The sequence below is a fragment of the Bidens hawaiensis genome, unplaced genomic scaffold (assembly GCF_021521415.1).
Source record: "Bidens hawaiensis isolate Kalapana, Puna unplaced genomic scaffold, B.hawaiensis_p1.1 tig00010347_1, whole genome shotgun sequence".
NCBI lineage: Eukaryota > Viridiplantae > Streptophyta > Magnoliopsida > Asterales > Asteraceae > Bidens > Bidens hawaiensis.
The window spans coordinates 265,932-292,148 of NW_027491785.1; the positions used below are offsets into that span (position 1 = coordinate 265,932).

The following is a 26,217-nucleotide window of genomic DNA, read 5'->3' on the forward strand; positions in this document are numbered from 1 at the left end:
AGCCAATATATTTTTCTCATAGTTGTGCATTATCAAAGTCTCTAAACATGTAAAAAAACACAAAAGAAGCCACACAACCCATTTTTTTTTAATTTAAAAGCCTGTACGCTTGCATAAAGTGTGTGTAGTTGTAAAAAATATTTAAAATAAAGACTTGTTACATCTAGAATAGGTCAAAACTCAAAATAGATTATATAAGTTGTGTGCGTAAAAAAGTTGATTGCCACTTCATTAAATTTTGACCGGTTGGAGAATATGAAATTATTTTAAATGCTTTTCACAAGTGCGCCATGAAATCAAGACGTGTGTAGAGATTTTCATATTACAAAATTAATGCGAGTGATTTTTTTTTTAATATTTTTTTTGAATTTTGGACATGCTTAAGGTCTTTATCTTTAGTATGTCACAATCATATTAATGGACTCATTTTGTTTTACAAAATAATGAGAAAGTGTGTTGAACTTTATGATATTAACATATAAATTAATTAGATTATTTTTAAGCGTGATAATTATGACATGTTAATATCACAATGAAAGGATATAACATAAACTGAAACTAGTGACATAAAACAGAAGATTTAAAGAACATTTTTTTCTTCTTTATATAGCCCCTGAGGTACTGTTGATACCGTTAATAACGAACACGCCCAAATAACTTGATAAACAGTAACTCGTACAAAAATAACTACAAAGGTTAACCTTTTCCCTTTACATTCAATGAAAAGGCGTTAAAATTCGCTCATTTTGCCTACAAATAATTCGACAACACATGTTTCAAGTACAGATGATTTATGGTCTTTGTGATGGTAATCGCTTAGTTGGTTTGTAAGCAAACTTGCTTAAGTCATCAATGTGAGATGAGCTTTTTGTGAATGTGTTTCGTACGTCCTTAAGTGGGGCCTGTAGACCGCTAGCCCGAGAACCAGTTGAATTGCATTTGAAAGATGATATAACAGACATAAACTTCTCCATTGATTTCTCTGCTATTTCTGAATATTTTCCCAAATGCAAAATATTACATCCAAATTTCTCTTCGTCTATTGTTTCTTGTATTTCATCATCAACGTCAAAATCGCATACACCTAAGTTAAAAAAAGAACAATTTAATATTAAATCCATAACATAATATTTAACAAATACTATTTATAAAAAAAATACCTTGATTAGCAGGATATTGATCTGCCCTCATGTATTTTTGGTTCAGATTCTCCTGTGAAGATAACCATGAAAGTAATTAGTAATGCTATAACTCAAACAACACACTTTGACTTTTTAAGTCAAACCCGATACTTGAATCAATATGTCACGTATTATAATATATGAACGGAGAAAAAAATGCTTACATTCTGAACACTTTCATCAACATTGGAAAACTTCCTTTTCATGGTTAACCCTTCATTCGTGTTTTCTTGATTTTCATGCGTAAAGTAATGACTTTTATGTGACTTTGTGTTCTCTACTCTCGCTTTGACCTCAACTGGACCCGAAACAGATACGGGTTCACAGCTAGCAGATTTGTTCTCGCTTGCAATGTTGACTTCATCGCTTTCTTCTGAACTTTTGTGCTGAAAGTAACGACTTCTCACCACAACGGGCTTCTTTTGCACTCTTGTTTTGATTTCACTCCCATCTAATAAAGAATCAGGTTCCGACTCCTTTTGTAAAGCGACACAGGCGTGTATCGTATGCTTTGCGTGTCGTACATTTTCTTCACTCGAGTCAATTTGAGGAATTTCATTTGTGGGACTTGGGCACTTTGGTGAAACTCGAGGAGCCTTGAATTTTCTCTTTGCTTCAAGAGATGCAAAACCTTTAAGCATTAAGGATAACAAGAATAAATACTTTTAATTCAAGCATTTTAATGTCAAATGTATTGGATTTAAACAAAAGCAATATATTTTAGGATACAAAAGTAGTTGGTCAAAAGATTTTTCTGTGCGGGCAAATCCAGTTTCTTCTTTGCAGCCTCGGGTTTGAAGCTTTTAAGATTGTATGTTTCATCAAGCACGGGTCCGTCTGTAACACACTCTCCCTGTTTGTCAAGCAAAGATAAACAAAATACACAAGTTGGTACCCAAAAAAAAAAAAGAAATAAAAAAGAAAATAACACTAAAAGTACCTGGATTGGTAATTTGGTAAAAGGATTAATATCTCCACTTGCTATGCCTTTGGCTAGATTTTGAGGTATCAATGTGTGTTTCGGTTAAGGAACAATAAAGAAAACATATATTTAACATATTCTGACTAAAACCTTTCATATGGTATTAGTATCTATAAAGTTAATGTAAACTTAGAAAGACATAATATGATAATAGTAATGCAAGGATATGGTCCTAAGAAATCTAAATCTTCTTCAATATTGTCAGAAAAATTTGACAAATAAACAATATCTTCTGTGACTGGATCGTAAACACGTTGATGTTGGAAAGTCATTATTGCTTTCCTAAATGATTCTTCGTAGATCGGTGGAACAATAATGCCGCTAAACTTCAAGTGCTTAATCACCTGCATTTTAGATATTTAAATTTTGAGCTTATAATCTTCTAAATGAAAAAACCAATACAGGTTAACATTAAAAAAAATAAACTTAAAATCAGAACTTTCATATGACACAACTAGAGATAGCAATTTAACTAGGGTTGTAAACGAACTGACTCGAGCCAAGTTGAGCTTGAGCTAGAGCTCGAACTTGAACGAGCCGGCTGAGCATGTTTATTTTATCGAGCTGAAAAGTTGAGCTTGAACTCGGATCATCAAAAGAGCTCGAGCCAGCTCGTGGCTCGTCAAGCCAGCTCATTGATTTTTTACACACATTGATATATTATAAACAAATTCTTTTTTAACATACACATACTACAAAATTTATAAACTAAAGAATATATAGCATTCTATGTATTGTTTTTGTTTTGATTTTAATTTTTTAAAGATCGAGAAACAAATTCGAAAAATTATATGTATTATTTTTTTGATATATTTATACGCTATTATCATATATACATTTAGATTTGGGGTTTAAATTAAACAAGCCAATCAAGCGAGCCACAAGTCAACCCTGGCTTAGGCTCGACTTGTTTACAAACAAGCTTTTCTAAAGTGCGCCACAAGGTTCTTGAACAGCCCCACATTCAGGCCATTTACTTTTAAATAGTTTGATTCTAGGTTGCTACGTTTTATCTGTAATGAGTGGAAACAGATTAAGAGTTGTGCAATTTTAATGCATAAAACCTACTAAGACATTTTATTCTTTACTCTTTAAAAAAAATGTTCACAAACTGAGACACCAATTATTTGTAAACAATTTTTTTACACAAAGTGTTTCAAGTCAGCCCAACATGGCCCATACAAATAAATAACCGTTTTTGGCATAACCCATTTCAGCCCATCACGCAAACCGCTCATTTTTCACAATAAAATAGTAAACAGTCAGATTAAGAATGCACATTTCAAGATAAAAACATTTATCTGTAACGCACCTTGTCGTAGCCTTTGAATTTCTTTATTAACGCATGAGCTTTTTTCAAGCCCATTCCAGGCAACGATTGCAAATAGTCACAGCCACTAAGAATGCACATTTCAAGAATCATTTGCTTGGTAAAACCAGTGAAATTAAGTTCTTTGTTATTTTGTAGTTTTGAGTACTGAAATTCAACACCTTGCCCGTATTTGTCCATCTTGTAGATGATCTGTGTGAAAGAATTTGATGAAAGTGTCACACTCTAAATATAAGAATTTTAAAAACAATTAAAAAGATTTGTTAAAGCAAATTATGAACATACTCTAGGGCAACCAAATGGTATTAAATCTGAGTCTTCGGTAATGACAGCATCAACATGCTTGCTAATGGCCAAAAATGTCATTTGAGCATCAGCCTCATATGGAGCAACAATGTATGATATATTTTCTTTTTTCAACACCTTCAAAATAAAAAATAAAAACATTTAATAATATGTAGGTAATTGCAAATGTGGTTTGATGAATAACTTACCTGAATTAGTTCATATGCAATTTCAGGTGATATATCCACTGCTTTTTGATAACATTCATAAGCTGCTGATGCGTTTCCACATGATTCATGTTCGATTGCACGAGCAAGATTTTCCTTTCTTGACCTGTGTTTGAAGCACACACACATGATGACACCATTGTAAGCCTCATAAAAACAATAAACGCCATGCATGTTTAAAAAAATAGTAATGAGCTTGATTATTATTAGTAGTAAACAGAAAATGTGTTTTCCTTCTCAAACGAGCTGGTTTTCAGCTCTAAAACTATTATGAATTCGAAAAAATTTAAAACAAGTTAAATAATATAGCAGGTATGCCAGATTGAGATCCATACAAATGACTCATCAAATTAACACAAATATACGATTAGAGGCTGATATTATTGTTTAAAAAGTATACCTTGCACGTTTAATCTCTTGCTCGTTCTTCATTGGCAAATGACCTCCATCAAAGACTAAAATAGGTTTAACACCATAATGCCGCAACAAGTTCACTCGGTGCATACAATAGTTGACATGCCTAAAAAGTTCAAGACAGATCATCAATTCAGATAAAAATCTCCCAAGTCCGACAAACGTTAAGTAACGTCATAGAAAATGTTCTTCCAAGTTTTTTAAAAAAAATGTTGAAAAGTTGGCTTTTGATTATATTGTTTCTATGCATCAAATAGGAACTGATCATATTGCAATCAAATGCAAAACTCACCTTCTTAAATGCATTTATTTGAGAAATGCTTGTAGCATTTACATGATTGCGATATTATCACATTATCCCAAAATACATTCAAATTCCAGAGCATATTGAAAAACAGTAAATGATGAACTTTTGTTTCATTCATTGAAGTATCATTATATCAAATCGAAATGCTTACGCCCACAATACAATGACTCACAAAACGCTAAAAAAAATAAGAACACAACCCTAAAAATGTATTTCTAAATTCCAATCGTCGACATTTGCATAAACAAATGAAATCAAATCCTTCAAAATTTCTTCAAAAAGTGAAATGCAGAACTAATATCAGGTAAACACAGAAATGTATTGAAAACTAGAAGCCTAATTAAAGCTTCTAAGGCTGATTGCTTGCAAACCCTTGTAAACCTAGTACCTTACGTTTCATATTAAAATACAGCAAACGATGAACTTTTGATTCATTTATTGAAATACTCATGAAAACAAATTAACTTCATTGGTTAATATATCATTAAAACAAACCGAAACCCTAAACTGCATCTCTAAATTCCAATCGTCATTCATTCGCATAAAAAAATGAAATCAGATCCTTCAAAATTTCTTCGAAATGTAACACGCAGAACTAATATGAAGCTAACCTAGTACCTTATGTTTCATATTAAAAATGCAGTAAATTATCAACTTTTGATCATTTCTTGAAACACCCATTAAAAGATTAAAACAAATTAACAACAATGATTAAAATGTGACTAAAACAGCCTAAAACACTTACACCCACAATACAAATATCAACAAAACCCTAAAAATGCATTACTTGACGAAATTACACAAAACAAACAAAACCCATTACACAAATTAACACAGGAAGAAGATTACTTGTTAGTGGGTTGAGATTTGCAGAGCTCTTTACTGCAAGAAAGTGCTCCTTTGTGGAGCCAAGAGTACGTGTCAACGGCGACTGAACAGCCTTCAAGATCCTTAATATGAATCGGACCCATGATTGATTTCAGTAGAGGAAGAAGACCCTGAATCCCCATTCGATTAATTGATTGATTGATTCAAGAACAAAGTAAAAGTAAAACCCTAATTTGTCGTAAGAAATGAGTGATTGAATTATTTATCCCCAATTTTAGAGGGAGAAAGATGGCGGGAATAATTTGTTGGGGGTTAAAGTTAATTGAATATCATGATATTGCAGTTATGCTCCTTTAGGCTATTGGAAATTATGTTTGCGGTCCTTGTCGTTGATGTACAAAACTAATAATCGAGTCGTGGACAACGAACGGAGAAAACCGATGGCTATGTGTAACCGACGGTTTGGTTTTAATATTATCGAATATTTTAGTTCGGCTGTGTTTATTATCATTTGAAAAGCTGATTTAATTAAACCGAACTAATCAAGTATGTAACTGACGGTCGAATAACTAGGTTACATATGTTAATATGTAAGAAAATTATATGTACTATAAGAGTTATCAAGGGGATTTTTTATCTCTTTTAAAAAGTCTCAAGTTCCAAATCAAACATGGTGGGCTGGTTGGGTTGATAGAAGTGGTCGTTTTTCACAACTGAGTATTGTCAGTTCAATTTCTTTCTTTCTTTTTATTAACAATTTAGCCATGCATTAAAATTTAAGATATATTCTTAAACATAATAAGTATACATAACTTTTTACAACAAAAAAAAATAAATGAGAAACATCCAGTTTCAGTTTCAAAATTCTAAACTCAACCATAAACTGATAATTTATGAATTGAATTTCAAACTAGCTAATTGGTTGACTTTTTCGGTTTAGATGGTTTGTTAAATTTTGACGAAGAAGTGTAGATAATATAATGTACACATGTGTTGCTAAGTAGATGATAAGCCATGGATAAAAATGACCTTATTTAACTAAGGGTCGTTATAGTCAAACACCACCCCTATAGTGTGTTAACAACTATATATGGTTCGTATAACCCTTACATGACTAACTAATATACAAATGACAACTTTTCTAGTCTATACGGGTCGTATAGCCCCTATACGAGCCGTATAGACATATATGGTTTCCAAATAGCCTATATGGTGTGGGAATAACCTATGCCTTAACTGAAAAGTTGTATATGGATTAGAACGAAGGACCAAACCGTTACCGAGTTTTTGAACCTCAGGCTTTAATTTGTTAACGACGGCAAATCACAGGGACCGAAACAGTAATTTACTATTTAAATTTCTTTTAGAATTTTTGTTTTTTAAGTCAAAATAATAACGATTTGACTTTTCAAACGACATAGTTAAACCCTAGCCGCTATTAGCCTCCATCTTCTCGTTATTCTAGCGACTGCACCGACCACGTTGTCGGCTAGACAAGCTTAAGGTTAAGGTTAAGGTTATTTGATGTTTCTTATGTAATATGTTGATACTTGTTTCATAATCTTATTAATACGTTTTCTGTTCACCAAATTTATTGCAATTTTGAAACCAAATTTTTACGTTTTTGCCATTAGGGTTATACTATATTGCTAACTGTAAGATGAATATTATTCATTTGTTGAAGTTAATTGATAAAGGTTAGATTTTTAACTTGTTTAGTTTATACAGAAACAACCAACCAACCAAAACCATGGCTTCAGTCACACTGAAAAAGAACTACCGGTGTGCCCAGTCTCTGCAACAGTTTTACTCCGGCGGGCCTTACGCGGTGTCGTCCGATGAATCGTTTATCGCTTGTGCGTGCAATGACACCATCAAGATTGTCGATTTGTTGAATGCTTCAATTAAGTTCACCATTGAAAATGCTGGTGATTCGGAGGATGTTACTGCTATTGCTCTTAGCCCCGATGATAAGTTTTTGTTTTCCGCCGGGCATAATCGTATGATCAAGGTTTGGGATTTGTCCAATCTTAGTCGCCCGCGTTCTTGGAAGGTATGTTTGCATTTTTGTTATATTGTTTTAGTTGTTACTAGGGGCGGAAATTGTCACACGGCCCGAACCCGGCACGCAAAAAAAACAGGATTTGGGTTCGGGTTGACCCGTATACAAATGGGTTGACCCGTTTACGTGTTTAGTTATTAAAAAAGGTTTTATAATTGTAATATTATTTGTGTTTTTTCTGATTTTAATTTTTCCGAAAATACACTTGTAATTTCCAATACATTTTCAAGATTTTTTAATAATTGTCATAAAAAAATAATGTTTTATCAATTTTGTTTTTAATCTTTTTTTGGTAAATGGGTTTAACGGGTCGTGTTCGGGGTCAACTCGAATTTATGTGTGCGCGGGTTAGGGCCGAAATGTCTGACACGAATAATAATATGGGTTGGTTCGGGTTGCACATTTCAACCCGTCAACCCGACACGATTGACACCCCTGGTAGTTACAATATTGAACCTTTTTGAGTTATGCAGGATCGGCAGGGTCTGGTAGTGTCGATGGCATGTCACGCATCTGGTGGTTTGCTGGCAGCTGGTGGATCTGATGGTAAAGTGCTTGTGTGGGACATTGACGGTGAATTTTGTACTCATTTTTTTAAGGGTCATAATAGCACGCCCGTGACTAGTGTTATTTTCCATCCTGACCCGACTCGTTTGCTGGTATGATTTTATGCTTTACATCTATATGCTATCAACAAACACTTTATTTGATCATTGTTAGTAATTGTTTTTTCTTTTAGCTTTTTTCTGGAAGTACCGATACTACTGTACGCGTATGGGATTTAACAAGCAAGAAATGTGTTGCGACTTTAGAAAGACATCAGTCAGATGTGACTAGCGTTGCAGTAACAGAAGATGGATGGACTCTGTTGAGCGGTGGCAGAGATCAGGTATTTTTTTTTAACTTATTATTTTCTGTTACGGATTAATTAATTATTAGCTAATGCTTATATTAATTAATTTTAGGTTGTAAACTTGTGGAACCTTCGTGACTACAGCCTAATTAGGAGTATACCTACCAGTGAAGCAATTGAAGCTTTATGTGTTATCGGTGCGAAAACTTCTTTTGCTTCATGTCTGCAAAGCAAGAAAGCTGGTGACGAGTTAGCGTTTCAGTTTCTGACTGTCGGTGAACACGGGATTGTACGGATATGGAATTCGCACGGGTAATAACTAAAAACACATATTGAAATAATATTAATAATATTAATAACATTAATAACATGAACACCATTATTTTATATTCACAATCTATGATTTTGCAAGCAGTGCAGTATGCGTGTTTCAGCAAGCATCTTCAGATGTTACGGTTATCAAAACGGATGAAAAGGGAGCCAAAAGAGGGTTCACATCGACTACGATGTTGCCTTCTGGCCGAGGGTTGCTATGTGTCACTGCTGACAGTGATTTTCTGTTATATTCTCCAAACCAATCTCAAGAAGGAAGCTTTCAGTTGAATCTCGACAAAAGATTTGTAGGATACAACGAGGAGATAGTGGATATGAAGTTTGTCGGTGAGGAAGAACAGTTTCTTGCTGTTGCTACAAGTGTTGAACAGGCAATCTACTAAACTGTTGTTAGATGTATAATTTTTAATACGAGATTTGATTGTTTCTGTATTCTAATGTTTGCGTTTTTGCAGGTACGAGTGTATGATCTTGGTTCCATGTCGTGCTCTTATGTGTTGGCGGGCCACACCGAGATTGTGCTATGTTTAGATACGTGTACAACAAGCTCTGGAAGAACGTTGATTGTAACCGGGAGCAAAGATAACACCGTAAGCTATTTTTTCATGCATTCAAGTGTAAATTTTTTATTTCTTGGTGATTTTCATTAACTCACGGTTCAAGTTTGTCATAATTGACAGGTAAGATTATGGGACTCCAACAGTCGGTCTTGCATTGGAGTTGGAAAAGGTCACATGGGTGCGATTGGAGCAGTTGCTTTTGCAAAGAAATTACAGAATTTTTTTGTTAGTGGTAGTAGGTAAAGATTAATGAATTTAAATTTGTTCATTTACATTTTTTAACGGTCGAATTGTTTTATAAATATTCTAATATATTTTCTTTTACGAATTAGTGATCAAACTCTGAAGTTATGGAGTTTAGATGACCTATCGGATGATATGAACGATGGATTTAGTTTGAAAACTAAAGCAGCGACTGCAGCCCATGATAAGGACATTAATGCACTTGCGGTTGCACCAAACGACAGTCTTATTTGTAGTGGGTCCCAGGATCGTACCGCTCGTATCTGGAAGCTTCCAGATTTAAAACCTGGTGTTGTACTTAAAGGCCACAAAAGAGGAATCTGGTCTGTAGAGTTTTCACCGGTTGATCAGTGTGTTATAACCGCCTCTGGAGACAAAACTACAAAGATTTGGGCTATATCAGACGGTTCTTGTTTAAAAACATTTGAAGGTCACACAGCTAGTGTTTTCAAAGTTCAGTTTATTTCTCGTGGTGCTCAGTTTGTTTCCTGTGGTAAGAAATCATTTTATTATGTTTTGCGAAAATCGTAACTTTTTATTTGTGGCTGTTAGGATCCATAAAGTTTATTATTATTATTATTATTATTATTATTATTTTTATTATTATTATTATTATTATTATTATTATATTTGTGTAGGTGCTGATGGTTTGCTAAAGCTCTGGACTGTTAAGACAAACGAGTGTATTGCAACTTATGATCAACACGAGGACAAGGTTATAAATTGATTTCACTTTATTTAACGTAAAATGAATCGAATTTGATATACTTTATTGCTAAATTCTCCAATCGGTCAACCATAAACGTTTAGGTGTGGGCGTTGACTGTGGGGAAGAAAACAGAAACGTTGGCGACAGGTGGCAGCGATGCTGTAATAAATCTATGGCATGATTCTACTGCTGCTGATAAAGAGGATGCATTCAAGAAAGAGGTAACATATTACATATTCGACATGTTTAATTAATCTTTAAATAATCAGATAACTATAATAACGGATTTCTTTATATGATTACGCAGGAGGAAAGTGCATTAAAAGGCCAAGAGCTAGAAAATGCTGTAGAAGATGGCGATTACACAAAAGCTATACGTCTTGCAGTTGAGCTTCGTAGACCCCACAAAGTATTCAAGTTATTCGGTGAACTTTGCAGGTTAATAATAACACGTTTCATTTTCAATTTTTCATTTTCATACGATAACATTTATTCAACGTTGTGTTAAAACATACATATTAACAGGAAGGAAGATGCCAAAAATAAAGTGAAAACAGCTCTCGATGTTCTTAGCAGTGACGAATATCGTTTATTATTAGAGTATGTCCGAGAATGGAATACAAAACCAAAGTTTTGTCACATTGCACAATTTGTGCTTCATCAGGTTTTCAGTATTCTTCCACCAACTAAGATAGTCGAGGTATTATTATTAACTAACCATATAACCGCTTCATTATATAACGGCATTTTTTTTAATTTATGTATTTTGTGTGTTTGTTTAAAGATGAAAGGCGTTGGGGAGCTTCTAGAAGGACTCATACCGTATTCTCAGAGGCATTACAGCAGGATAGACAGATTGGAAAGGAGTACGTTCTTGTTGGATTACACGCTTAACGGGATGTCGGTTGTTGAACCAGAACTGGAACTGGAACTGGAACTGGAACTGGAACCGGAAGCAGGTGTTGTAGATGACCCGAAGGACGCGTCTTTAATGGAGGTTGAGGGGCAAGATCAAGAACCAGCTGAAGAAGATGACGGTTTAAAGAAACGGTCTTTGAAGAATAGGAAATCTCATAAATCAAATGGTGGAAGTAAGAAAATTAAAGCATAGTTAATTTTAAGAAAGTGAGTTTATATTATTATGTTGTTATATTTGGTGTTCTGGAATTTTGTTAGAGCTCCAGAATGAAAATATATATTTGAGAGTAGGTTCTGTGACATGTGTTGGGAATGGTTAGAGATGATCATTTTTATATTTATCAAATTACTCATTTTGTTTTTGTCTTTGAATGGTTTGTGTTTGCAAGTATTTACTGAAACAGTGTAATGTTATAATATATAGTTAAATTTTTTGCCTGTTAGCAATCTTGAGTCTTGACCCATTGTTCGAAACATGGGTTGAATGGGCTAAAAATAAGTTGTCTAGTTTGATTTACCTTAAATTCATCATCAGTTTGCACCTAATTTAAGGGAAAATGATCAAAATGTTCATTTGATCATTCAATGTCAATGTCTAATTAACCAATTTTTCTAATATCCATCTTAAAACTCGTCAGCCCGATGAGACCAACCATCCAATTGTTCAAATAGTACCGTTAGAAGCAACAAAAATCTCATCAGAAGCCAAAATAAATCTCGTTGATCACCAAAATAAATCTCGTCAAACGCCTAGTAATCCCGTGTGCTCCGAGCGACCCGACAGTTTTATGACGCGTGACCCATTCTGGTTGGTTAAAATTCCCGTCGAGTAATGATCAAAAAGCGATAAGATAGACGAGTTTTATTATTTACAGTATATATTCTGAGAATTGTTGGTTAAAAATGAACATTTTGTCGACATTGACATGTCAAATTATCATTTTAGCTAATTCGTTTCAAGTTTGATGGTTAAAACCGTAAATTAGCAAGTAATCTAGGGGTAATCTCGACAACTCCATATTATTATTCTTAGGATAATCCAACCCGGTTAATATAATAATAATAATAATAATAATAATAATAATAATAAAGGTTTGATATTCATTCGTCACTATTTACTCTTTCGGTGACTACTTTACCGCTACAACCCGCCGTCTGCTTCAGGTATTCGATTAATTAAAACTCTAATTGTTCAATTCATTCCATCAATCATGTGCTACGTCTTACTGCTAAATCCCAATTAACTGTTTTTATTATTCAATTGCGTAAAAAAAAATTAGGGTTTTTTCAATTTGTCAACGGTTTCGATTTTCGAATCAATTTTTGTATGATTTGTATCTAAACTTTAATGGGTTTGTATTCTTTTAGTGCATGGATTCAATTTATATCCGAATTTAGGGTTTAATTGCTATTAGGGTTTAACGATTGCGTATCGGATAAAAAGGGGTTTTTTTTTCAAGTTTACGTGTTTTAGGGTATTATTTTTATTATTAATTGGGTATGGATTATAATCCTGAGTTTAATTGAAATAACAGATTTTTATTTGCTTGCTGATAAGGGCTTAGTTGTATAAATGATTTTGATTGATTATGAACAGTTTTAATTAATTTTTAAGTTAATTGTAGTGTTTATGTGTATTGTTACTAGGGTTTATCTACTTACTGTCATTGTTTTAAGTAAAGTTTTTGAATTTACTTGGCTTTGATTTTGTTGAATCAGTTTTTATGTATTTTGGTGGCTTTTGACAAGTTTCATGTCAAATTTATCATACCTTTATGCAGTATTGTAAAACTTGCTGGTCGGCAATGGATACTGACTAGCGATCGGATTGGAGTATGTATATATATATATGTGTGTGTGTGTGTATACAAATTTTTTTCAATATTTTGTAATTTTAGTGTTTATGTTTATGGTACTAGGGCTTAATTATATCAATGGTTTTGATTTGATAATGAAAAGTTTAATGATTTTTCAGTTAATTGTAGTGTTGATGTTTATTGCTACTTGGGTTTATCAACTTTTCGTCATTGATGAAGTAAATTTTTTGAATTCACTTGGCTTTGACTTTGACTTCGATGATAGTCAATCTTAATGTATGTTGTTTGTTAGGGGCTGTTTGGGATTCCTTATTTTTGCTCCTTATAGCTTATTACTTATGGGTTATAAGTTATAAGGTGTTTGGGAAAGTTGAGTTTTGTGAGTGTATAAGGTATAAGTTACAACATTGTAACTTATTCCTTATGCCTTAAATAAGGTATAAGGAGGTAAAATAAGGAATACCAAACACCCCCTTAGTTTTTGACAAAGTTAATATTTAAAACTTGCTGGTCAGCGGTGGGATACCGACTAGCGATCGGATTGAATTGTGTATATATGTGTGTGTGTGTGCGCGTGCGTGTGTGCGTGTATATACAAAATTTTTTCAATATTTTTTTTATAACTTTTCAAACTTATTAATCTGATTGGATTAATAAGTACAATTTCCTAAATACTCTAAATATTTTGGCCAAAATTTGACCAAATTTTGACTGATATTTAACAATTTGGGAGATTTGGATCTGGTTTGATTGACTACTGATTTGTTGGTCCGATTAGGTAAAATCGAATTAGTAGCATACCTAATAGCGATTAATCGGTGACTAATCTCGATCTTTACATCGCTGCGTTTACGATTGTGTACGTTTAGGTATTGATTAGATAATAATGTTTGAATTTGCAGGATGGTGAAAATTATATTGCCAGGGTCTAAGAAAAGGCAAGAACCACCCGAAACATTAGATGGTCCAAATAATAAAAAGCAGAAGATGGATAACAGTATCAAAACCGAGTGCAGAAAGATTTTGAAAACATTAATGAGCCACAAATTCGGGTTCATTTTCAACCAACCTGTGGACCCTGCGGAGCTCGGGATTCCTGATTACTTAGAGATCATAACTCATCCCATGGATTTGGGGACAATAAGTAACAAGTTGGAGGATAATATATATTCTATTGCAGACTCATTTGCTGCTGACATCAGACTCACGTTTTCCATTTCCATGAGATATAACCCTCCGAAAAACGTTGTTCATTTAATGGCAAAGGAGTTGAATGATCTCTTCGACAGAAATTGGAAGCCTTTACAAGCAAAGATTATGAAACCAATTAAAAAAGTTGCAATGAAGGCACCAGAAAGCAAGGCCACTAAAAAACCGGTTGTTAATGTGGTGTTTAAAGTAAAGAAACCCGAAGATACAAGCAATGTTACAGCTAGCTCTGAGGTGAAACCGAAACCTTCAGTATCTTATGAGGAAAAGATGAGGCTTAAGAAGGAGCTTATGGTGGCATTAAGAGGCGATTTGAGTGGGCCGTTGCGTGGATTTTTAAGGAAATATGGTTTGATTTCCTCGAATAAAGAGAAGATTGAAAGTGTGTTTGGGCTGTTTGGTGATGATACTTTACGGGAATTGAAGAGAGTCATGAAAGAGTGTTTGGATACAAATATAGAAAAGGTATATTGCGTTACCTCATGCTTTTGTATGATTATACGGCTTGATATGAGTGTTAAAATGTAATTCAGGGGAATAATGATCGTGCAAAAACGCTGCCGACAAAGGAAACCATCGAAAGATAGAAACTTGAAGGTGAAGTTTTAATAATTTAGTTATTTTCGTTACAATTTTTTATGGGATTCATTGATTTCTGAAAGTTTACGAAATGTGAGTGTTTACAGTAAAGTCAAATATTGAATCCCGAATCAAAGCTGCACGAGCTGCTAAAGAAGCCTTACTCGAGAGTGCAAAGTCGGATTTGCAAATGAGACGCGATGAAGAACGAGAAAGAGTAGAAAAGGTTTGTATTTTATTTCGCTTAACAATCTTTAAACGCCCGAATTGCAAAGTTACATGTGTTGTTGAGTTTTAACCTTTTTCTTTTTTATGTGTTCAGATGGAAAGAACTGTAACTATGGATGACAATCTAACGGTTTTGATGGAGCTCGAGAAACTGTGCAAAAATTCAGGGATTAAAAACCCGTTGGAATTGATTGGGTTGCGTTTGAAGGAAGAACATTATTATGGGTATGATGAGTACATTGACGACGATGATGAAGGTGGTGTTAGCTTTGATGAGCTGGAGGATGGCGAGATATTTTGACGTAGACTGATGTAGTAGCTACTAGCTAGTAGTTTATAGTTGTGAATTGAATTGAATCAGTTTTGCTGATACTTGTGTTTTTATGTGAAGTGTAAATGAGACCATTTTTTTTATCTGGGATGATATGATGATTCCGTTCCGGTAGTGTTGTATGTATGTATGTATGCATATAATTCGTTAGATACAACCAATTTTAACATATGTAGCTATTGTACTAACTGTGTAACCTGTGTTATATAAGACTGGTATAAAGCTTTGTTGTGCTTAGTTTTATATAATCTTGATAAATGTCCTGTCGTCGGACGCTTGGTCATTATAACCAGGCTAGATATGTGGTAATGTGGTTAAGGTGATGTGATTTTAAAAGCATGTTTCTTGAATTACAGACCATTGTGACAAATAAAGCTGAACTGCTAGCAGCATAAAAAGGTTCAAGTATAAGTCATGTTTAAATCTTCTTGTTTCATGTTCAAAACTTACTAATATATAATACGAGGTGGGTTACTGTACAAAAGTGCCTTATCGTAACATTACATACGCGACTGTTTTAAGCGTTGAATCCAATTTCACGCGGTGGCAAATTTGTAAATAACCTAAATCTAATTCTGCTATATATATGACCTAATCAACAAATTTATCAAGCTTTGAACTGACAATCATGAGGCTTTGCCAGTTTTTGAAGCATAGTCTATCCATTTGTTTTTGAAAATCGAATTAACATGTTTACAAATTGAATTATGCTTGGTTTGAATTATGAGCCACTTCGATCGATCCCTAGGAGGCTAGGAAGTACTTTAAGTTACCAAGATCCTTTATGCTAAACCTTCCATCCAGATTAGCTTTGGCGTGCTGAATTTTCTTCTTGTGATTGCCTACAATTATCACATCTTTGACATAAATCAAGGCTGCAACATAGACATTATTAGCTTTGTATATGAACAAGGAATGGTCGGCTTTTGACTGCCAATAACCGAGTTTAAGAAGAGCCGTCGTGAACTTGTGATACCAATTGTGATAAGCTTGTTTTAAGCTGTATATCGATTTCCTTAACTGGCACACTCTTGTATCTTCTTTATTTGAGAATCCTTGGGGAATTATCATGTAAACTTCCTCCTCCAAATCACCATGTAGGAAGGCATTGTTTACATCAAGTTGATGGATTATCCATCCCCGTTTAACGGCTAGCTAAAAGCGTTCGAATAGTTAGCAAAGGGGCAAATGTGCCGTGGTCATCAACACCCTCCATTTATGTGAAGCCTTTGGCCACTAGTCTAGCCTTGTACTTTTCAGCCTCCCCATTTGACTTGTATTTCACTTTGTATACTCATTTTGAGTCAATATCCCTCTTTCCACTCGGTAAGTTTTCGAGTGTCCAAGTACCGTTTTGCTCAAAGCATGCATTTCTTTTTTCATTGCTTCCAATTCTCGTTTTTGTGCAGCTTGATAAAAATTCTTAGGCTCATCATGTAAATTGATGGCCATTAAGAAAGCTTTGTGAGAATCAGAAAATTTATCATACGAAATATAATGAGCTAAAGGATGTACCGTCGAGGTTTCTTGATTGTCTCTGGGTTGCGTGTGATCAACTGATGGTGGTAACTTTACCTTGTAATCATCAAGGTAACGTGGTCGGCTCCTGTTTGTTTTCTCTCTAATTTCTTCAACAACTTGGTTTCTATGTTTATGTTTTCATTTTTGGTTGAGGACACATCTATTTCAAGCTCCATATTCTCTTGATATAATGTGTCTTCCTGTTCTAACCATTCGCCACATCATTTTCTTGTGACAACTCTTCTATCAAATCATCATCACCTTGTTCAAGTGGGTTTTCTTCTTATGGTACATATCCAAACACCCCGCATTTAGTCACATCTTCATCATGGGGATATATGAAAATTTCTTCTTCCTCTAGCCTTCCTTCATTTGGTATAGTATGAAAGAAAGGAAAAATTGTTTCAACAAATTTTACATCTCTTGACATCATCAATTTTCTTTGTTCTAAATCATAATTTTTATACCTCTTTATTACTGGAGGATAGCCAAGGAAGACCCCCGGCTTGGCTCTTTGTTTGAATTTATCCCCTCCGGTCTCGGTATTTCTAAAGTATGCTAAGCAACCAAAAATTTTCATGTGTTCGTATTCTGGATCTCGGTTGGACACAAGCTCATATGGATTTTTATTCTTTATTACTTCAGATGGTAATCTGTTTATAATGTAGGCAGCTGTCAAGATACATTCTCCCCACAACTTAATGGGTAATTTGACTTCCAACCGTAAAGCACGAGCAATCTCAAGAAGATGTCTATGTTTTCGTTACACCGCGCCATTTTGTTGTGGAGTGTGTGGACAAGTCGTTTCTAAAAGGATCCCATGTTCTGCATAGAGCTCTTTCCTATTATCTGAAACAAATTAACATCCATTGTCACACCTATTCTTTTCCAAATTGCGTTTCAACCATCTTGTGAAAATGCATTATACAAGTGCTTCCCTCATATTTATGTTTCATTATGAAAACCCATACTCCCTTACTATAATTATCCACAATGATTAAAATATAGTTTGCCTTAGAAAGAGAAGACATTATTTACTTGCCCCATATATCACAATGGATTAATTCAAAGTAGTCACTCATTTTACCGAACTAAGCAGAAACGGTTTTCTGGTTTGTTTGGCCCTTATGCATGAATCACATATCTTGTCTTCTTGTTGAAAAGATATATGTATAAGAAAGCTTACACGAGAAAGTTTGTCGTCTGAGGCGTTGTCTATCTCTTATGCCACGTGTCAATGTTTGTTATCATAGCCTTCCTTTCTTCCTTCATGCGTCCCGTTCAGTAAAGGCCACCATCACATTGGCCTGCTCCAATCACGTTCCTTGATTCCAAGTCCCGCATGACAAAGAAGTCAGGTAAATACGTCACGACACAACGATTATCATTTGCTAATCGGTGAATGAACTGACAATAAGTTGCACTTAAAATCCGGAACGTTTAAAACTCCTCCTATCTTGATTCCTCCTTGCAAAGGTAAAATTGCCTTTTCCCTTAACCGAAACAGAATCCCCATTAGGTATGACTACCGGTAACCCATGAGAATTATTGTTATATTTTCAAGCACATCGCCTTGATGAGTTATATGATCGGTTGCACACGAGTCAACAATCCAATCGCGACTCGTGCGAGATATTCCTCCTACGTTGGCGGCAGGTGTCGTTTCATTATTATTGTTGGCAATATGTTTTAGAAAAATCTTAAATTGATCTTCCGTAAGTCCCGGAATAGGGCTGGAACGATCGACGCTGACCATGGCTCTTTAGGATTATCGGTGGCTTTTAGCGTTTAGGTTTCGAGCGGTAGAGATCATGCTCTGATACCAAGAAAACTATTGAAAGGTTCTTTTTTTTTTAATTCAAATCAACTGCTTCGGAATTACAAAGTATTTAAACTGAAAACCTAGCTTGGTGAATAAGTTACAATAAACTATGAAACCAAATAATGTTATGAAAATTAAATATTTCTTACAAACTCGAGACAGCTTTAGGCCCAACGACGAGGAGCCAACTCGATTATTTAAAAAAAAAGGTTTTATATATTTCGAACACTTTTCTTTTCTATATATGAAAAGATTTAGAAAAAATCAGTACTAGGGTAATAAAATAGTAAGTATACAAAGTCTTAAAGTTGTAAACAGAAAAAAAAGTAAATTATAAACTTTAACATATGTAGCTATTGTACTAACGGTGTAACCTGTGTTATATAATCGGGATTTTGTCATTAATATTGGATTGGTATAAAGGTTTTTTTTGTTTTTTTGTTTTTTTGTTTGGTTATATATAATATTGATGAACATTCATTGGTCAGACTTCCTGTCATTGTAACTAGAGCTAGATCATGGTTAAGGTGATGTGATTACAAAAGAATGTTTCTTGAAATTTGAATCATAGGCCATTAATTTGGACAAATAGAGCTGAATTTTGATCAGTACAGGGTTCGACTCGAAAAGCCTTTCAAGGTGTACTTCAGTTCTGATATATAATTGAATAGTCTTGCGCGATTGGTTATGTGAGAAACCCGTTCATTGTTTCGAAAAGTTAGTTTGTGGACGCCCTTAGATGTAAGAGAGATCGATGCGCGGGAAATACATGGTGAGGAGAGAAATGAAAAACCTTTCTGAATAGGCGTGAGAAGGAGAATGAGAGGTGATTAATCGTGAAGCCTCAGAGACAGATGGTGCCATTCGTCGTCTGAAACGAGAATGAGAGGTGATCATTCGTGAAGCTTCAGGACAGATGGTGCCATTTGTGGTCTGATACCAAACCGATGCTATATATAATTTAACTTTAGTACTCCCCTTAAACATAACATGTGACATCTAGTTTTAATTAACATTCAAATCATCATTTTACATAATTATAACATATTCTCTAATCTTTTCACTCGGATTAAACTTTGTAGAGTTGAGCGAATCTTGTACTTTTATTTTAAAAATGAAATCTTGAATGTTTGGAATTGTAATTTAACGTATATATATTCAATTAAATAACTGTTAATCATAAAGAAACGGTTCGGTTTCAGCAACAATTAACATCAAAAAGTTGAAGGTCAAGTCACATGTTTAAATCTTCTTGTTTCATGTTCAAAACTCGAATTTTATGGATCACAAGTGTGCATGACACTTGTAAATATAAAATACAGCCCAAATTGACTCATTCGTTAGTAAAGTGATAAAATGATGAATGATCCCGTCTATACAAATGATTGAAAAATTTTAAAACTTCTATGAGCTTAGTACTGGTCAGTAGCTCATATACTGAGCACATTTGATGACCTAAGTCAAACATGAGACAAGCTAAACAAAAAAGGTTTAACATTACAAAACCAAAATATACTGCAGCTTTTACTTGTCTATTACACAATATATAATGGTTTTGTTGAATGAATGATAAATTTCTAAGATAACCTAATAGGCGTGTCAATGAGCCGAGCCGAGCAAGTATGGGTTAATCTAGCTCAGCTCAAAGTTAAACGAGCCAACATAGCTCAGCTTGATTTTTCGAGTTGGGAAAATGAGCTCAACACGCATCTGGGTTCATGTGTCTGACCCGATTTTCATGCTAGTGACCTTCAAGTTTGATGGGTAGACGAAACCCTTAGCCTCCAAACTGAGTTAGAACCTACAAACAAAAAATCGAAAAAATAAATTTTAAAATTATATTCGCCTAGATTTGATATAAACAAAACTACAAATTACCAAAAGAAAAGCAACTTTACATCAAAACAAGAAGGGCCAATTTGGAGGTCCCTGACATGTCGAAGGCTGAGTATAAATCCTTTGAGCATCTCTTCTTCATCTTCTTCATATTCATCGAGTAATTTATAATCTAAGCGAGCTTCAACTAAAGAAGACACATTCAACAACAAAAGCCTACTCACTGAGAAAATATCATCTTGAATTGTTAGTGATGCAATATTAGGAGCATTGATTTCAATAACATCTAAAAAATCTTCAGATTTGGGAAAAGTTTGCGATGAAGCCAAGTATCCGATGAACACCAAGTTCTTAACGGTCTTTGAGGTGGTGTTGAGCCGCTTGTAACCGTCACAATGGTCCAACACAAGAGTTTCTAATACAGGACTTCCTGATAATATGTTTTCAATCAAAGCCTCATCTATATAACTCACATACTTAATATGTAAACTCCTAAGGTTTTTCCAACTAATCGCCCCGGTGGGATTTAATGCACAACCTAACAATTTCAGATGAGTAAAACTTGAACAAACGAAAAAGAGCTGATCATCTAGTGAAAACATATCTTCATTCTCCTCGTTATAACGTTCCAAATTCCACAACCACAAATCAAGGTCTTCAACGTTACACTTGATAGCATAACGAATCCAATTGCTAAAATGAGATCTAGACCAACGAGTGAAGTCGCTATGTAGTTGGAATTTCTTGAGCTTCAACTGGCCACGCTGAGTTAAGGTTTTGTCATGTGAACTTGGGCAAGGATGTCGGAAAACGAGACTATGAACCCATGCCCAAATATGTTTCCATCTTTTGGAGAGCGTGCATGTTCGAACGGCGTGTTTTGTTTGGGGTAAACGAGAAAGGATTTCAACAAGTAAGCAATCTGGTAACTGATAAGCAAAAAGATAGAATAGAGAAACAGAGAAGAAGTATTCCAACTAATTGCTGCGTTTATTATTGTTACTCACAGTTAAGTACAACTAACTCTCAACTAACAGTTCGTTAGCTAGATTACAAGCACATCCCTAACAATTACAAGTATTACAAACTAGTCCCTCTAGTACTATTGTTTACACTTAGACCCCTATACTTTCCTATACGTAACAATACCTTCTCCTTATTCAGAATCCTTGACCCAAGGATTCTACAACTGAAAATCAGGAAATCGATACTGGAACTCATCTCTAAACTCCCACGTAGCATCACAGGTAAGTAAATCTTTCCATTGTACTAAGACTTGACCTGCAACTCTATTCCTTCTCCTAGTAACTCTGCTGTCTAAGATCTTTAGGGGCTGCAAGGAGAACCTTGGAGCGACAGTAGGTATAGCTGAAACTTGTGTTGGAGGCCCGTTTGCTTTCTTCAATAATGACACGTGGAAAACGGGATGGATTTGAGCTTCCTTTGGAAGATCCAATCTATATGCCACAACTCCTATTTTCTCAATGATCAGATAAGGCCCAAAAAACTTAGGAGATAGTTTATTATAGCCACCAAGTCTCACAGACGTCTGCACATATGGTTGCAGCTTAACATACACCCAAGTTCCTGTATCAAAGCTTCTTTCACTTCTTTTCTTGTTAGCGTATTGTCTCATTCGATTTTGAGCCTTATGTAAAGCTTCTTTGTGCAGTCTTACAGTACCTTCTCTATCACACATCATATCATCCACTTCAGCTACATTTGAGTCTCTATGGATGTAAGGAACATGCAGAGGTGGAGCATATCCATATAAAGCCTGAAAGGGTGTTGTCTGAATAGAAGTATGGAAGTTTGTGTTGTACCAATCTATATGCCACAACTCCTATTTTCTCAATGATCAGATAAGGCCCAAAAAACTTAGGAGATAGTTTATTATAGCCACCAAGTCTCACAGACGTCTGCACATATGGTTGCAGCTTAACATACACCCAAGTTCCTGTATCAAAGCTTCTTTCACTTCTTTTCTTGTTAGCGTATTGTCTCATTCGATTTTGAGCCTTATGTAAAGCTTCTTTGAGCAGTCTTACAGTACCTTCTCTATCACACATCATATCATCCACTTCAGCTACATTTGAGTCTCTATGGATTTAAGGAACATGCAGAGGTGGAGCATATCCATATAAAGCCTGAAAGGGTGTTGTCTGAATAGAAGTATGGAAGTTTGTGTTGTACCAATACTCGGCTAATGATAACCACCTATCCCAAGATGTAGGCTTTTGAAATACCATACATCTTAGATAAGACTCCACACATCTATTTACCACTTCTGTTTGACCGTCGGTTTGTGGATGGTAAGCAGTTGACATATTGACTGAAATGCCTTGAATTCTAGTGAATTCTTTCCAAAAAACGCTTAGAAAAATGGTATCCCTGTCTGATACAATTGTGGATGGCCATCCGTGTAGCTTGTAGACATTATCCACAAATGCTTGAGCTACAGTGCTTGCAGTATATGGATGAGCCAAGGCTATGAAATGAGAATATTTGGTAAGTCCGTCGACAACCACAAAAATTACTTCTTTACCCCTGGATCTAGGTAATCCTGTAATGAAATCCATACTAATGTCGGAGAAAACAAAAGCTGGTACAGGTAATGGCTGCAATAGACCAGGGTATGCCACCGTTTCAGACTTTACTTGTTGGCAAACAGTGCAGTTTCTAACGAATTCTCTAACTTCTTTCAGCCGCCCCTTCCAATAAAACATACTTTTTAACCTCTGATGGGTAGCATGAACACCCGAGTGACCACCCATAGCAGTAGAATGACAAACTTTAAGTATATCTTGTCTCAAAGTTGAATCTTGACCCACCACCAATTTATTCTTTCTCCGAAAAAGCTCATCTTGCCATGTTAAATGGTTTGATGATTGACCTTGCTGAAGATCTGAGATCTGTTTTTGAACTTCAAGGTCAGTTGTCCAAGAGTTCTTAATTCTTTCCAAAAACAGTGGTTGGAAAGAAAGGAGTGTTAATTGGAATAAGGACACTCCTTGTACTCTAGAAAGAGCATCAGCAACCACATTTTCACTACCCTTTTTATATTGTATCTCAAAGTTATAGCCCATAAGTTTCACTAACCAAGAATGTTGTAAAGGAGTGGTGATCTTTTGGTCAATCAAGTATTTCAAGCTTTTTTGATCAGTTTTAATAATGAAATGACCACTTATGAGATAATAATGCCATTGCATAGTTTCTAAAATAATAGCCAAAAGTTCTTTCTCATAAACAGACAAGGTCTGCTGTTTAGGAGATAGAGCTCTACTAATGAAAGCCAATGGGTGCTTTCCTTGCATCAAAACAGCACCAATACCTTTGTTGGACGCATCAGTCTCTACTACAAAAGTTTGATCAAGGTCAGGAAGTGCTAATACTGGTGCAGAACTTAGTGCAACTTTGAGTTGTTCAAACGAATTTTGTGCATCCTTAGACCATCTGAATCCATCCCTCTTTAATAACTCATTAAGTGGTTTAACATTACCCCAAAATTTCTGATGAATCTCTTGTAGTACCCTGCTAAACCTAAGAATCCCCTTAACTGTTTAACAGAGACTGGTGTTGGCCATTGTACCACAACATCTATTTTTGATGGATCAGTGGAAACTCCTTCTTTAGTGATTATATGACCTAAATACTCTATTAATTGACCACCAAAAGTGCATTTAGATTGCTTAGCATATAATTTATTATTCCTCAAAGTCTCCAATACAGTCTGCAAATGAATCAAATGTTGTTGTATATCCTTGCTATAAACAAGGATATCATCAAAGAACACTAACACACATTTCCTTAATAAATCTTTAAAGGTTTGATTCATTAAAGACTGAAAGGTAGCTGGAGCATTTGTTAGCCCAAATGGCATCACAAGGAACTCAAATAATCCTTGATGTGTTCTAAAAGCTGTCTTTGAGATGTCAGATTCAAACATCCAAATATGATGATAACCCGACCTAAGATCTGACTTAGAAAATATAGTGGCCCCTCCCAATTCTTCTAGCAATTCATCAATTAAAGGTATTGGAAACCTGTTTTTGATTGTTGCATCATTTAGTTGCCTATAATCCACACACATTCGCCATGTAGCATCTTTTTTCTTGACAAGGACAACAGGTGAGGCAAAGGAACTGTTACTATTCCTAACAACCCCAGAATCCAATAACTCCTGAGTCATTCTTTCAATTACATCTTTTTGTATAGATTGGTATCTATAAGGTTTCAGATTAACGGGTTTAGTTTCATCCTTCAAGACAATTTTGTGGTCACATTCTCTATTAGGTGGTAAGCCTTTAGGAATAGTAAAAACATCTGCATATAGTACTAACAGATCTTGTAAAGCTTTATCTTCAATGGTATTGCCAACCTTGGATCCAGACCCATCTGTGTAGGCTGGAAAAATTAACTGCAGACCATACAACTGAGACTGAATAATTTTTGTAGGAGACCGTAGCATATTGGAAATCTTCTCAACAGAACACAAACTAATCTTGTTAGTTTCAATTTCTTTCAATTTGTAAGGAACACCCTCCACTTGAAACTCTATAGTCATTTTACCAAAATTCCATGTAATATCCACCAAAGGTGTTAACCACTGGATTCCAAATACCATATCATAACTTTCTAAAGGAATCACTAAAACATCTGCACTAAACCTTGTACCCTGCATCATCCATTTAAAATCCTTACACATATTCTGAAAGTTAACTGGTTTCCATTAGCTACAGTTACTTTCATGGACTTAACTTCTTGAGTAGTAATTTTGAGTTTAGTAGCTAAGTTTTGATCAATGAAGTTGTGAGTTGATCCTGAATCAACCAAGATGTGTAAAGTTCTTGTTCCCATAGAGCCAATGATTTTCATAGTAGAATAAGATGGGATCCCAGTCAATGCATGAATGGAAATCCTAGGTTCTTCTACTTCTTGCACCTCTTCTTGGATAAAAGTTTCATCTGAATCATCATCAGCTAACTCTATGACAAACAGTTGTCTGTTTGGACATTTATGACCAGGAGAAAACTTCCCAGAACACCAGAAGCATTCTCTTTTGGCTCTCTTAGCTTCTAACTCTTTGGTGGTTAATCTTTTAGAAGTCAAAGTTTTTGGGTAGGGGTGGGTAACAAAGGAAGTTTAGTTGCATTAGTGGGGCCTGCAATCTTGGGGTTATAGGTATTGATGGGAGTAGGATTGAAATAGTTGGAAGTAGTTTTCTTGGTAGTGAACAGGGTATGGTGAGCAATATCTTGCTGTTTAGCAATTGCATATGCTTCTCTTAAAGTCCTATGCCTAAACATCTTAACCATACATTTTAACTCTGGTTTCAAACCTCCCACAAATAAGCTCACAGCGTATTCTTCACATATTACAACTTTATTCAATAAAGCATCAAAAGCTAAACAATATTTCTTGAGGGATCCAGTCTGATACAATACCTTAAGTTCTTCTATGGCATCCTCAAGAAGAGAATCAGAAAACCTTGTAGTTATTGCACCCACATATGATTCCCAAGGTAGGGTATCAACTGTCCTACCACAAGATCTCATATATGCTTGGTGCCATTAAAGAGCAGGACCTTCCAAATTAACTACTGCAATCCTTAGCTTCGACGGATCAGGCGTGCGATCCATTTC

At 35.0% G+C, this 26,217-nt stretch overlaps 2 protein-coding genes and 1 pseudogene across 3 annotated transcripts; 2 read left to right on the forward strand and 1 right to left on the reverse strand.

Moving 5' to 3' along the window:
• Nucleotides 1–624: 624 nt before the first annotated feature.
• LOC143534884 (exonuclease 1-like) lies at nt 625–5,736 on the reverse strand. Its single transcript, XM_077029259.1, has 11 exons — nt 5,576–5,736; nt 4,406–4,525; nt 3,988–4,111; nt 3,779–3,916; nt 3,476–3,685; nt 2,332–2,507; nt 2,122–2,194; nt 1,911–2,034; nt 1,328–1,812; nt 1,161–1,212; nt 625–1,084 (listed from the first exon to the last, which is right to left on the reverse strand). The coding sequence occupies exons 1-11, from the start codon at nt 5,734–5,736 to the stop codon at nt 792–794; spliced, it is 1,956 nt and encodes a 651-aa protein (XP_076885374.1). The 3' UTR covers nt 625–791.
• A 1,530-nt stretch (nt 5,737–7,266) lies between these two features.
• Nucleotides 7,267–11,435, forward strand: LOC143534862 (protein TORMOZ EMBRYO DEFECTIVE-like). The gene is made up of 13 exons (XM_077029239.1): nt 7,267–7,607; nt 8,090–8,275; nt 8,356–8,505; nt 8,582–8,781; nt 8,885–9,173; nt 9,258–9,392; nt 9,483–9,601; nt 9,695–10,098; nt 10,244–10,320; nt 10,416–10,535; nt 10,622–10,752; nt 10,840–11,014; nt 11,099–11,435. The coding sequence occupies exons 1-13, from the start codon at nt 7,305–7,307 to the stop codon at nt 11,423–11,425; spliced, it is 2,616 nt and encodes an 871-aa protein (XP_076885354.1). The 5' UTR covers nt 7,267–7,304; the 3' UTR covers nt 11,426–11,435.
• Nucleotides 11,436–13,782: 2,347 nt separating this feature from the next.
• On the forward strand, nt 13,783–15,510 carry LOC143534863 (transcription factor GTE9-like; annotated as a pseudogene). The gene is made up of 5 exons (XR_013135621.1): nt 13,783–13,827; nt 13,952–14,723; nt 14,792–14,855; nt 14,945–15,063; nt 15,160–15,510. The product of XR_013135621.1 is annotated as a transcription factor GTE9-like (transcript).
• The last annotated feature ends 10,707 nt before the right edge of the window (nt 15,511–26,217 follow it).

Coding starts and splice junctions, on each gene's coding strand:
- LOC143534862 (XM_077029239.1), top strand. CDS start 7,305: ATGGCTTCAGTCACACTGAAAAAGAACTACCGGTGTGCCCAGTCTCTG. Junction 9,174..9,257: donor TTGCTACAAGTGTTGAACAG/GCAATCTACTAA, acceptor GCGTTTTTGCAG/GTACGAGTGTATGATCTTGG. Junction 10,536..10,621: donor AGGATGCATTCAAGAAAGAG/GTAACATATTAC, acceptor ATGATTACGCAG/GAGGAAAGTGCATTAAAAGG.
- LOC143534884 (XM_077029259.1), bottom strand. CDS start 5,736: ATGGGGATTCAGGGTCTTCTTCCTCTACTGAAATCAATCATGGGTCCG. Junction 4,112..4,405: donor CAAGAGATTAAACGTGCAAG/GTATACTTTTTA, acceptor CTTCAAACACAG/GTCAAGAAAGGAAAATCTTG. Junction 3,686..3,778: donor TACCATTTGGTTGCCCTAGA/GTATGTTCATAA, acceptor TCTTTCACACAG/ATCATCTACAAGATGGACAA.